Here is a 12,241-nt window from a genome sequence, read left to right as displayed (position 1 = left end):
CTGCCACAGTGATGAGCTGGGGACACACACTCCTATTATTATTTATTAGGGATGGATGAGCGGCAGACAGGGAGGAACCCAGGCCGGCCCCCTGGTACGCCCGCTGACAGGGAGAGGGGAGAGGGGAAAGAGGAAACCGGGAGGTGAGGGGGGGGGGGTTGGAAGACAATGGAGAGGTGAAGAGAGGGGATGGAATGAGCAGGGAAGAGGGACAAAAGAGAGAGAGAGAGACAGAGACAGAGAGAGACAGAGAGAGAGAGAGAGAGAGAGAGAAAGAGAGAGAGAGAGAGAGAGAAGGAGAGTGAGAGTGAGAGTGAGAGTGAGAGTGAGAGTGAGAGAGAGAGAGAGAGAGAGAGAGAGAGAGAGAGAGAGAGAGAGAGAGAGAGAGAGAGAGAGAAGGAGAGTGAGAGAGTCAGAGAGAGATGGAGAGAGAGAGAGACATTTTTTATTCTTCAAAAAACTTTTTCACAAGCTAAAAACCTCAAAATAAAAAAATAAAAAAAGGCAGAGGCAAACGGAGAGAGAGAAATACAGCGAGAGGGGAAGCGAAAGGGATTGGGGGAAAAGACACATGGAGGTAAAGAGAGACCAATGAGCTAAAGAGAGAGGAGGAAAGTGCAAAAATGGATAGGGAGCTAGAGGAGAGAGAGAGGATAGAAGAAAAGCAGTTGGTGAAAACAAAGAGAAAGGGAAATGGACACGTGAGGACCAGTGTGACTGAGTGAGAGAGAGGAAGAGAGAGAGAGAAAGAGAGAAAACATAAGGGGTTCATTGTAGGGGTGGCTGGGTAACAGTGAGGAAGCGAGCGTGGCGATAAAGAAGACAGAGAGGCCGGTGCCTGTGTTTTCCCTGGATGTTTACCGAGGTATTGTACAGAGAGGCGGCGGCACTCTGTCATGTGACCTCACTAATGCAACGCTATTTATTTAGTTTGCCATGCATTGTGTCGCCAACCTGAAATCTGGACTACTCTATATGTAAGGGGCCATTCGTTTTCCACCCTTGGTTCAGTTTTTCTTTTTTTATCCACGAGGACTCTATACCTTTGAAATAAACACTGCCTGAGGAGCTTGTATGATTAAAAAATATATAAGCTTTAAAGGGGTTTATCAGTGCGTTGACACGGTGTACTAAAGCTGAATCAAATAAATGTTAAGGGCCGGTTTATGATTGATTTGAAAGATGTGCCCGAAGATGGCCAAAGCTGAGCGCGGTCACTGGGGTCAGTCTGATTTGTTAGGAGGGTGTGTGTGTGTTCTCCCGGTGCTTAAAGACAAATGATGTGCTTTGCCTAGGGTCAATCGGGCGCCCCTCTTCCCCGTTATGACCTTTCGGGGACTCGGATAAAGAACTACGTCTCCCATGGTGCAGCAAGGTAGCGTAAAGCGCCGGCACCGAAGTGTGCGTAATGGAGATGTAATGTTTGGAAACCCAGGGACGGTGACCTCTCAACCTGCAATGAAACACTGCTCTCTTCATCCATCATGGCAAAACAGTACTTTAGAACCCCCACCCCACATCCCCACCTCCAACATCACCACCTTCAGACACAAGCAGAGAAATACGAAAAGCGCAGCGTGGGGCCGAACAAACACACAAACAGACATGGGCCCTAATCATTTCCCCCCCTTTTCAATTAACTTATGTGGCATCCAATCTGTGCAGCCCTTGTCATTTTTGCTCCAAAACAAAGACTTAGCGATCCTGTGCGGTTGTATGTGTGGTGTGTGTGTGCGCGCAGGCATAGCGATGCACTGTAGCCTAGAGCCAAAAGGGGGCCCCTGGAAGGAACGAATGGGGGTACGGGGGTCAGCTGCCAGGTTTTTATGAAATACCAAATTACTAATTGGCTACGGTGTAAGGTTTCGCGCCAGGAAGCGGAGGGCTGTAATGACCGGGCCCCTCTAATAGGAGTGGTACGGTCACCTCCCACACTCGCCATCTGATGGGCCTCCTGCCGACCTGGCAAAACGTTGTCATTTCACCGTGCTGAGGTGAGGGCACAGAGTCAGAGACTTGGTGTTATCAAGGGCAAGTGCAAAGACATTCACGTTTTTACTGAACTGAACTTTGTGCCAGTCCAACATCAATAGCTTCTGGGAGGTTCGGATGCAACTTATCCACATTTTCAATGATTTTTTTTTGTGAGAAACAGTTGATGGTCAGCAGTGGCTTTAGTTTAGTATTTTTACAGCTACATCATTAACCAGATCATCTTTAACAAGGATATTAAAGTAGGCTGAAGAGGCCTACTTTAATATCAAATACACAAATACAAGGCTAATCTGTCCACTTATCAATGTGAATTTGTTGAAGAGTAAGCCTGTAAGGTTTGAACATCATCCTTGACAAACTAATCACACAAAATCACCTTCGGTAAGATTTAAAGGGTTCTTAAATCAAAAATGAAGCGTTGAGGCAGGTTTATTTTGCTTCACTGGATCTTAAACCAGCAGAACTGGCTCCATCTCTTATATTTCCCTCTCAAACACGGCAGAAGATCAGGAGAGCCCAGATCTGGTGAATAATGTTTATTTTCGGACTACCAGGGCTATCTTTTTTCTGCACCACTAATCAAATTTGCCAGGGGCAGTTGGCACACACATTTTGGCAACACTTCAATTATTTTCTCTGGAGTTGTTTTAAGTGTTGGTCAGTTAGTCATGCACGCGCCCAAGCGCGCACACAATCACACACACACACACACACACACACACACACACACACACACACACACACACACACACACACACACACACACACACACACACACACACACACACACACACACACACACACACACACACCTAAACAAGCAGCCACACAAGCATACACACACACACAACACTTTAACATAAATGTGAATTTCTTTCTTTAATGTAAAAATATCAACAACCATTAGATCAACAACCTTACACCCAGATAAATTGTTGGCAATATGGCAGTTGACATTGTTGATGGGGCGTGGGAACAAAAATATACTTCTCCCCTTACATCTTCATGATGATTAGGCTTCGATTTTTTCTGTCACAAATAAATTACAGATAAAGCCACTTTTCTCCAAGACAGTTAAAAATAAAAATGAAATAAAAATGTCCTCCATTCTGTCACACGCAGGTGATCGAGATAATATATATAGATATCTATATATATCTATATACATACAGTATATATAGAGGATGACGAGTAGTGCACACATTCTTCTCAGTTATGTTAAATATAAAAGAAGTACATTGTTTGGTCGAAAGGTTCCTTCAGACGTTACGGTTGCTAACCAAAGCTTTAAAAGTGCACCCGTCAGGGCCGTTGCAAATCATGTCTTATTTGGTTAGCTAAGGCGCTGGCTTGCCTTCCAGGATCTCCAATGGCATCCGTATTGTCCTCCATTTTGTGATTGTTTCCATCAGGATGCTTCGGCTTTCCTTAAAAAAAAAATAAAAGAAGAGAAGTACAAAAAAATACACTGCCCACTCATTATGGGGCCAGTTGATAACCGACAAAGTATGACGATGATTATTTCTATTTGCAACATCGTTCAACACCTATGCTGCAGAACTGGAGGAAAATTACCACTTGTCCCCTCCTCACCACGTATACCATCTGCCGATTGGTTGGTTGATCCGTCATTTGGGCAGATTGAGGGCACCGGCCTAAGCAGAGCCATGAGAAGGCAGGATACTCCTGTGTGTACAACATCTCAGACCTTCCTACAATGTCTGTACTCAATGACTGTCCTGTGCTGTCGGCCATGTCCAATTGGTGGTGAAGAGCTGATACCGCCCGTCTTCGGCACACGCCCTGAGAGAGATGAAGAGATAGATAGAGGGCCGGGTGGGCCTGGAGGTACCGGTCCCGGGCTAGACATTCTGGGACGGCAGGCGGGCCTTCTTGCCGTTCAGCAGCAAGCTGCGGAGGTCCTGTATGGAGGGCAGCCTCATCTTGTCCCTGTTCTTGCTGTAAACGTTCAGGAAGATGCCGAAGAGCACTAGCAGGCCGGCCCAGATGTACCTGAACAGGAGAGGAAGGGGGACGTTCTCATGTTTCATGTTTTTAAAAGGCGTCTCTCATTCTCTCACACACACACACACACACACACACACACACACACACACACACACACACACACACACACACACACACACACACACACACACACACACACACACACACACACACACACACACACACACACACACGGTGCATATAGGCTGACTTGAAGTCGAAACAAGAAACAAAATAAAACTAGTTAAAGAAGAAGTGCAATAGTTGTGAGGAGGGTCTGAGAAAGCAGACAAAGTCAGCAACTACAGCAAATTAAGATTGTTATCCCAGAACAGCAGCTGGCAGGAGAAGGAGAGCTTGCCCTGGTTGTATTTATGCAATGTGTGTGTGTGTGAGTGTGTGCGTGCGTGCGGATGGAGAGAAGGTGAAGGGTGGTGAAATCAGAGCCGCCTGGAAAAAGCCAGCGAGAGTAAAGAGAGCACCAGAGCTCGGGTTCTGAAAATGGACTGAGGACATAAAACAGACAACAACAAACCAAGTTAGGATTTCGGTTCGAATCAGACTCCAAATGAGGATTCCTGGAAGGTTTTGGTGGGGGGGAGGGGGTGGGGGGGGGCAAAACAGACGAGAGCAGGAGGTGGCAAAGTCAGAGAAAAGGCCGACATACTTACTGGAAAGTAAAGGGTTTTGCGAAGAACATGAAGGATAGAACGATGGTCATGGCTTTTCGCCCAGTGGTCACTGCAGGGCACATTGGAGGAGGAGGAGGGGGGGGGGGGGGGGGGGGGGGGGGGGTAGGGGGAAGAGATACAGTTCAGCCGCTTGAATGGACCACTTATTTTAATAGGAGCCACACAGTCAAATTGTTTGGGTTAGAATACAAATGGGGATACATCGCCTCGACTAAATGTGTAAAAAGTAAATAAAATAATAAATAGGAAAAAAGTTCCACCTTTGTATAAAAGAACAAAGAGTTCCTAAACAAATTCCTTGTATGGGCTTCATTAAAAAAGTGGTGCCCTGGAGAAGAACTACTACATTACTGCATGTGCCAAATGTTGGTGAATGTTAGATTTAGTGTGTTGAAAGAAGGACCTAAAAGTATTAATCTCTTAGGTCGCCTTAAAGCAAATCAGCCAAATATGGGAACTCTTCAACATTGAGATTATCGCCATGCATTGAACACAGCAATGAGATCAAGCCTGTTTACTATCAAGGGGTTTCACTGTGTTTAAGTGTATCTACATGTAATGCAGTGGTAGCTCCTGCAGCACTGCCCCCCTCCCTACAGCTCTTTTCATTGAGCGAGAAGCAGTAGAAGTCATATTAAAATATGACTATGGAAAGGCTCACATATGGTCATGCATTTTTACATCTGAAATCGCACATCAAAGCACTCCTAGTCGTTCAATTCACCCTCTGCCATCTTAGGACACATTTAAAGATTTGATAAATACTATTATTTAGGACTATCTCTAAAGCAAATGCTCCATTTGCCTACTTTGATGTTTAAACTACATGAAAGCGTTTCATCAAAGCTTTAAAGTTTCCAAACACGTTGGTGATAAAAAGCAATATCTCTCTGAAATTTACTGAAAAACATGTTACTAAAAAGACGGTGCTTTCCCAAAAACATACTGCTGGTGAACCCTGTGCAGGACAAACAGGACAGCGCGGATCGAGTCACCTGTGACAGCGACCAGGGCGCCGAAGAGCTTGATCAGGGCCAGCACGAAGGAGATCCCAAAATACCCCGTCAGAGAGAAGAAGAACGCATAGCCGTACGTTGTAACAGGATGCTGGCGGAAACCAAAAAAAACCCAAATATACTTGACAGATTTCAAAATAAAAGTCCAGTTTAGATGATCCAAACGCAAAGTGGCTTTGATAGACAACGCACAGAAACCAGTGCTTCGATGACGTCAAAGTGAACTGACCTCAGAACAAAACGCCGCCGCCGGCCCCAGATCCCCGACGCACAGCAGGCCGGTCAGTATGTACACAAAACCAATGGAGTACGAGTAGAGCACCTGGGAGAGCAGAACGAAAACAACCAACCATTAACCTCAACAGTCCCAACCGCAAACAGATGAAGCTTCCTCTCGGTTTGCTATGACCCAAGTGTGTGACCCAACTGTGTCATAACATTAAATAAATTGTATTTTCGTTCTTGTGAATTAGGGTGTGTGCGGTGCCCTTATGTCTGTGGACTGGAGCACCTCCCTTTAAGTGAGTTGTAGGAGCAGGTAGGTAATGTAGGAGCAGGTAGGTAATGTAGGGAGCAGTATAAGAAGCACTGTTGCATGTTTAAAGGGGAGATGAGGGCCGTTCGTCACCATTTCAGAATTGGATCCGTTGTGCAGCTTCATGGCCTTCTCCTGCACGTTTCCGATGGCAGCGTCTGCACACAGCGCCAAGGAGATGAGGAGCACACCTGTACCGTAGACAAAGAGAACACAAAGTCAGCGCTCCGCCCACAGGCTACAAAATGACTATTAATGGGTTTGGATTCCCACTGGTTTGAAAAAGGTACTCAAGCTGTAAACCCCTAAAAAGACAAGGTGTCAAATGATTTATAGAGTTAAACGTAATTGCAATTTAGAATGACCTGCTTTGATACAATAATAACTTTCATTTAATACTCGACGCACAACTTTTGTTCATTAAAAAGAAAAAAAGGGAATTAACGTCACCTGTGAGGTTGAAGTTGGGCGCAAGTTTGCTGTCGGCCAGTGTAAACCAGATGAGCCCGAGGCTCATGCAAAGAGCGGCAGAGACGTCCGCCAAGTTGTAGCGCTTACCTGGAACACAGAGAACGGCCGTTGTTTTAAGAGCAGTGGGCTAAACCCAACTGATGTTGGTTATCTCTGTATAATAGTGTTCAGAACACAGACCAAAATGGCTCACAGACAGACTTGGAGTTAATCTGAGACGAGTTCATCTGATAACAGAACGCAAATTAAATGTAGTTCTTGAAATTTAACTATTTTCTTCCACTGTATCGATAGTATATTATTGCCAAGGCTGGAACTTTGGAAAATAATGTCCAACTGTCAAACTACAAGAGATCTAGCAAGCTGCGTGGATGCAGTGATCAGTCATCTGCCGGATAGCATGGAAACAAAAGCAAAAACAAACCAGCAAAAAAACAGAAAAAAATGTGGTCTCAACAAAAGGCCGGAAGTGTTGATAAAGATACATTCTGGGGTTGGGCTGAGGTGGACCCCTCTCTCTTGAAAATCCTTTTAAGTAATTAATCCATTCATAACTCAAACATTCAATAGATGTTGAAATCACACAAGAAAGTTCCACATCAATGCGAAAGAAAGAAAGATCCCACAATATGGGTGCGCAACGCGATGGAGAACGCCTAAACAGTCTGACTGACAGGCAGGGCGGCCTTGAGCCTCCCGTTTGACGAGGTGACATCAGCCTGGCCACGGCAAGCCTTTGATTCCAACGGCTCGCTTTTGAAGGGGCCTGACATCAGACAGATCATCCCCACCCACCCATCCACCCGCCCTCCTACACCCCCCGCTCCGATACAGAACGTCTCCCCCCCCCCCCCCCTGCAGTCTGCTCAACGCACCACCCCCCGGAGCGACGCCCATTCAATCCATTCACCGACTCCATTAAAAAAGGTGATAAGCAGTCTTCTGGATCACAAAAAAGAGGCTGAGAGAAACCTGTTTGACAGCAAGGACATGATAGCGTTGCCAAGACGGACACACCGGGATGAAAGTGGGACAGTGGGAGAGAGTGAGGTGCGCAGAGGGGGGTTAATGCGAGAAAGGGCTTTGGTGCTCCAAAAACAAGGCGCTGATGATAAAAAGAACGTTACGGAAGGTTGAAAGGTGTCTGGTGCCTTAAAGCAACAACGCGCGATGAAAGGAGTTTGGTACGAGACCAGGTTAGTTCAAAAGGTAACCTGCCCCTCTTAAACAACTGGGTATTCAACAGGGTTATGGTCAACACGCTGAAAACGAAGGCATACGGAATTGCATGAGACAATCCAGTTCTTAATTAACTTAAAACAGCGTACAGAACCAACATATATTTAACTCAAGAATAGATAATGATTACAGTGATTTTGAGGTTGGACTCAAAATGCCAACTGCCAACTGTGCGTTGGCAGAGCTGCACCCTCCTTTGACATCAACCATAAGCGAAGAGATCACACAAGCCAATATACTAAGCAAATAGGAAAGAGCGAGGCACACAAGGCTGACCTAGCGGACAGGTGCGTGGGTGTAGAGCGCCGTCGTGGTTACACAGATGTCCTGGTTTAATGGTGCTCTCCCACTAGGTCAACAAAACGGGCGAGCCGGTGTGACACACGACAACCAAATGATTCCCACTTATTAAGAGCTTTGCTCAGTAATAGCGTTTCATTGTTAGGGTTGACTGGAAGGTGAATCAATTAGAAAAGGTGCCAGTGTTTTTGCTCTGATTTGAAACCTTTTACTACGATTTCACTATTAAGTCTATTAATAGATCATTTCTCATGTACATTTTTTCATGTACATTAAGTAACGTCATTAATTGGCAGGTTAATCACAGGCTTAAGGAAGCATGCCCTGTGGACAGAACCTTTCGGCTGGAAGTCATCCAACCCCCACTAAACCTGTTCTAACAAAAGACACACCCTCCGCAATAGCGCACCCCAAACTACAGACTTTTGTGAAATATGTCCCTGAGCATTTTGTTACAAAGATGTTTATGCAGAGAGCTACATGCTCACCTTGTATGAAAACTCCACCGATCATGACTGGAATGAGTTTGCAGCACTTGAAGATGACCTGGGTGGGGTAGTTCAAGTAACCAAGAGAGGTATTGGAGAGACCCATGGTCCCCACTGTTAAAAACGCGATGATCATGTACGTCTTCCCAGGTATCCTGTTAAGATATTGCAGAATAAACAACAAAAAATGAACCAAAAAAACAAAGATTATTGTTGACTGATTCAAAATGAGATTTGACCAGTTGAGAGGAGAGGCTGAAATAACAAGGTCAACATTTAAGTGGATAAAAAAAACAGTAAAAACAAATAATAGTTCTACATTGCCACAACAACGTTTAGCTATAATAATTGCGGAGACACCTTGTGCAGTGTGCAGTGAATGAACCCTGGTCAATACAGGTGCGGTAGACATTGAACGGGACATAACGCGTACTATAACCTAGGATAATAATAAGCCTACAGTAAAGCCGTAGGCATTTGAATTCACAAACCTTACCGTCTGCGTTTGTCCTGTGTGAGCTGGAGCTCCACCAGTCCAAACATGGAGTAGAACCCAAACTGTACCAGGGTGAGGTACCAGCCAAAGGGCCTGAAGCCCTCTACGGAAAATATTAGCTCCTGGGGATGAGACAACACATGCCGTGTAGGTATGAATCTCATGAAACATACGGTTAGATGCTCCATCACATTCTCTCTCTGGCACACAAACACACACAGAGACAACAGTCTACGACAGTGGTTCCAAGTCTCTTTTTGGTCCCCACATGTTCACTGTGGCCAATGTAACAGTAACCATATGCGCGGACTGCATGACAATAAGTGGCGCGAGGTAATTCGCTCATGGCTTTGACTCAATAGAAAGAGAGTCTGTTTGTACATAACAATTCCAGACCATTAGGACATTTTTCATACAAAATCATCGACTATCCATTGTTTATAAGCAGCCATCTCCTGCACAATGTTTAAAAACTGGGCTATGGCAATACTCATATGGATATGGTGATATTGGCAAATATGTAGATTCATACCCACATATACCACAGCCCGGCAAGAAACCACGAAACAACATGCAGCTCATCCCAATACTTCACTTTACAATACTTAAAATAGGCTATTCTGTCATGCACTGCAGCATGGCCCATGTTGTGTGTTCCTTCCCTACCTGGAGGTATCCATAGATCAGGTAGAACACGAACACCCCCGCAACGCAGATGAAGAACTGCGTGGGGGCACTGAAGTTGCTGAGGTTGATGCCCAGCACCCTCAGCTCCTCCACCGACTTGATGTGGGGGGACATGACCTCGTTAGAGGAGGGGATGGAGATGGAGAGGTGCTTCCGCGAGCCGTTGTAGCCGATCAGGCTGAACTTGCCAATGCTGCTCATCGTCTCGGCGGTGGCAGGGGGCTGGGGGCGTGAGGGGAGGAAACCAAACAAACGTGTGGATGAATAGGATTGTTGTGGCGTTATGCTCAGTAGGTTTAGAGTCGTACCAACATGCTTGTTGTTGTAATGTAAAGATGGTAAAAACAAAGTTTATGTGACATCATTGGACTCCCAATAGAAAAATATATAATATATATATTAAAAAAAAGGGTTAATTAAAGGCCAATAAATAATGACTATACAACTGAGAGTCCTTTTGCGGTGCATGTATGCCCCTGTATCGATATGGCGTGGAAACAATATTGACTTGTCATGGTTTTATTGGAATATATACATAATAGGTACATGAAGCATTTGATTCAGGTTCGATCAGCCCAAGACGTTTGGCAGCAGCAGCGACAGCTTATGATGTTGCTAAGTAACGTTAGCCAGGCTAGTGGATACCGACTCTTACAACTCTCCACAAGCTGATAACATTTCAATTGGACATTCTGCTTCAATAGTTTGCTGTCTGCTATTCAATAAGCGACACTTGCTGATCGGTGGGTAAACTCTTTTTTTAATAGCTTTAGTATTAACGCGGTGTTGTCCTTAGGAGTGAGACAGCGAGGCTACCTTCAACAGCACTTCCGGGGTTTCTTTATAGTCACGTATCCTCTTCTGCAGAGGCGATCGCCTCAAATGTCATGTCGCCGAACGTCAGAGCTCATCGATCCCCCGAACCAAAGTCATCCATGTTTATCAGTCCATCACAAAGCATTCAAAACACGAGAGAATGTGTTCGCTCAAAGCAACCAGCAGCACTTCATTCGCTGCAGCAGTGGCAGCGGCCAACAACTTCCGCTCCAGCCGAACTCTGACCTGTCCTATCATTGGTCGGTTCGATCGCTTTCGGGCGTGCACTGAGCAGTTTACATCTTTACCTTTATATCTTTTACATCGTAATATACTTTCCATGTTCTTTACAAAGTATAGTATTCGTTGTATTATTGTTCTTAAATACGTATACTCCGTTACACGATCCAAAACAGCCTATGCCGGTAACAGCATTTCACTTGGTGCATGTGTATGCGCATGTTTATGCAGGTGATCTACAGCCGTGGATGATGATCATAATCTTACCTCATTTGAATGGTCCATTTTGTGTTGACTAAATCGTCAAAAAAACATACTTGTACTTGCTCATTTCAGTTTAGAAGCAGGTGTGTGCTAAAAGTCAATTGATTGTGATGACAGAGCCATGGCGCGTTCTTATACGTCAACCATACAGGTCTAACTGGTTGCATTAGCTGCGTTCTAAAACTTTTTACATCCTCGTTCCGGTTGCTCATTCACTGTTATATCCTGTCGAGGAGACGAACATTAGCAGTTAGTGGTAAAGCAGGAGGAAAGGAGCAGTGTGGAAAAGACTAGGCTTAGCGTCAGTAAAGGAAACGTCGACTGTTGATGATCTGAAGGATATGTTTAATTGTGTAGATTTTTGCTTTGTGTAGATATTGTATTATCTTAAACTCGAAATTAGAGAAAATATAATGCCGTTTATGGATAGGTTTGGTTAAGTAGAAGGGTTTATTGTGTGTGGCCTTTCTCTCCCACAACCTGTGACAAAGAATCCATGGTTTACTCTGGTCCAATTTAGTAGAAAGTCTCATATCCATCTCTCTGCCTCTCTCTCTATGTTTTTCACAACACATGCAATTCTCTCAGTTGTAAAATGACTTCTCTCTGTCCCCTCATCTATCCAACCTGGTCTGGCTGTCATCTAGTTTATAATTCCCCTTATAATAATATCCCTTCCAAAACCTCTTCTTCTTTCCCAACCCTCCCCCCCCCCCCCCACACACACACACACACACACACACTCTCTCTCTCTCTCTCTCTCTCTCCCTGTCCCTCTGCGTTGAATCCCTTCACTTGTATGTTTTTTTCTATCTCTTAGTCCAAGTATCTGCTAAGCTCTCCCCCCGTTCCTCTCCTCCCACCTCCTCTTTGCCCCCCCCCCCCCCCCCCCCCCCCCCCCCCCCTCTCTCTCGGCCATCCTTCCTCAGCCAGGGGTTAATGCACTCCAGGCTGGCGATATTTCCTCCCCGCTCCCCCCCCTTCATCCTCCTCCC

The 12,241-nt window shown here is 45.3% G+C and overlaps 1 protein-coding gene across 2 annotated transcripts; it reads right to left on the bottom strand.

The window, feature by feature from the left end:
- Positions 1 to 2,848: 2,848 nt before the first annotated feature.
- slc35b3 (solute carrier family 35 member B3) lies at positions 2,849 to 11,450 on the bottom strand. 2 transcript variants are annotated; one of them, XM_030349351.1, is made up of 10 exons: positions 11,250 to 11,450; positions 9,906 to 10,148; positions 9,240 to 9,361; positions 8,744 to 8,898; positions 6,696 to 6,803; positions 6,339 to 6,436; positions 5,940 to 6,032; positions 5,690 to 5,801; positions 4,674 to 4,743; positions 2,849 to 4,008 (listed from the first exon to the last, which is right to left on the bottom strand). In XM_030349351.1, exons 1-10 carry the CDS (start codon positions 11,265 to 11,267, stop codon positions 3,858 to 3,860), a joined length of 1,170 nt encoding a protein of 389 aa, XP_030205211.1. In that variant the 5' UTR covers positions 11,268 to 11,450; the 3' UTR covers positions 2,849 to 3,857. The 2 variants fall into 2 exon arrangements, with proteins under 2 accessions (XP_030205211.1, XP_030205212.1); XM_030349352.1 differs by lacking the exon at positions 11,250 to 11,450 and adding an exon at positions 10,743 to 10,990.
- Positions 11,451 to 12,241: the final 791 nt, after the last annotated feature.

This window comes from Gadus morhua, chromosome 23, assembly GCF_902167405.1.
Source record: "Gadus morhua chromosome 23, gadMor3.0, whole genome shotgun sequence".
NCBI lineage: Eukaryota > Metazoa > Chordata > Actinopteri > Gadiformes > Gadidae > Gadus > Gadus morhua.
This window is presented reverse-complemented; position numbering and strand designations above follow the sequence as displayed.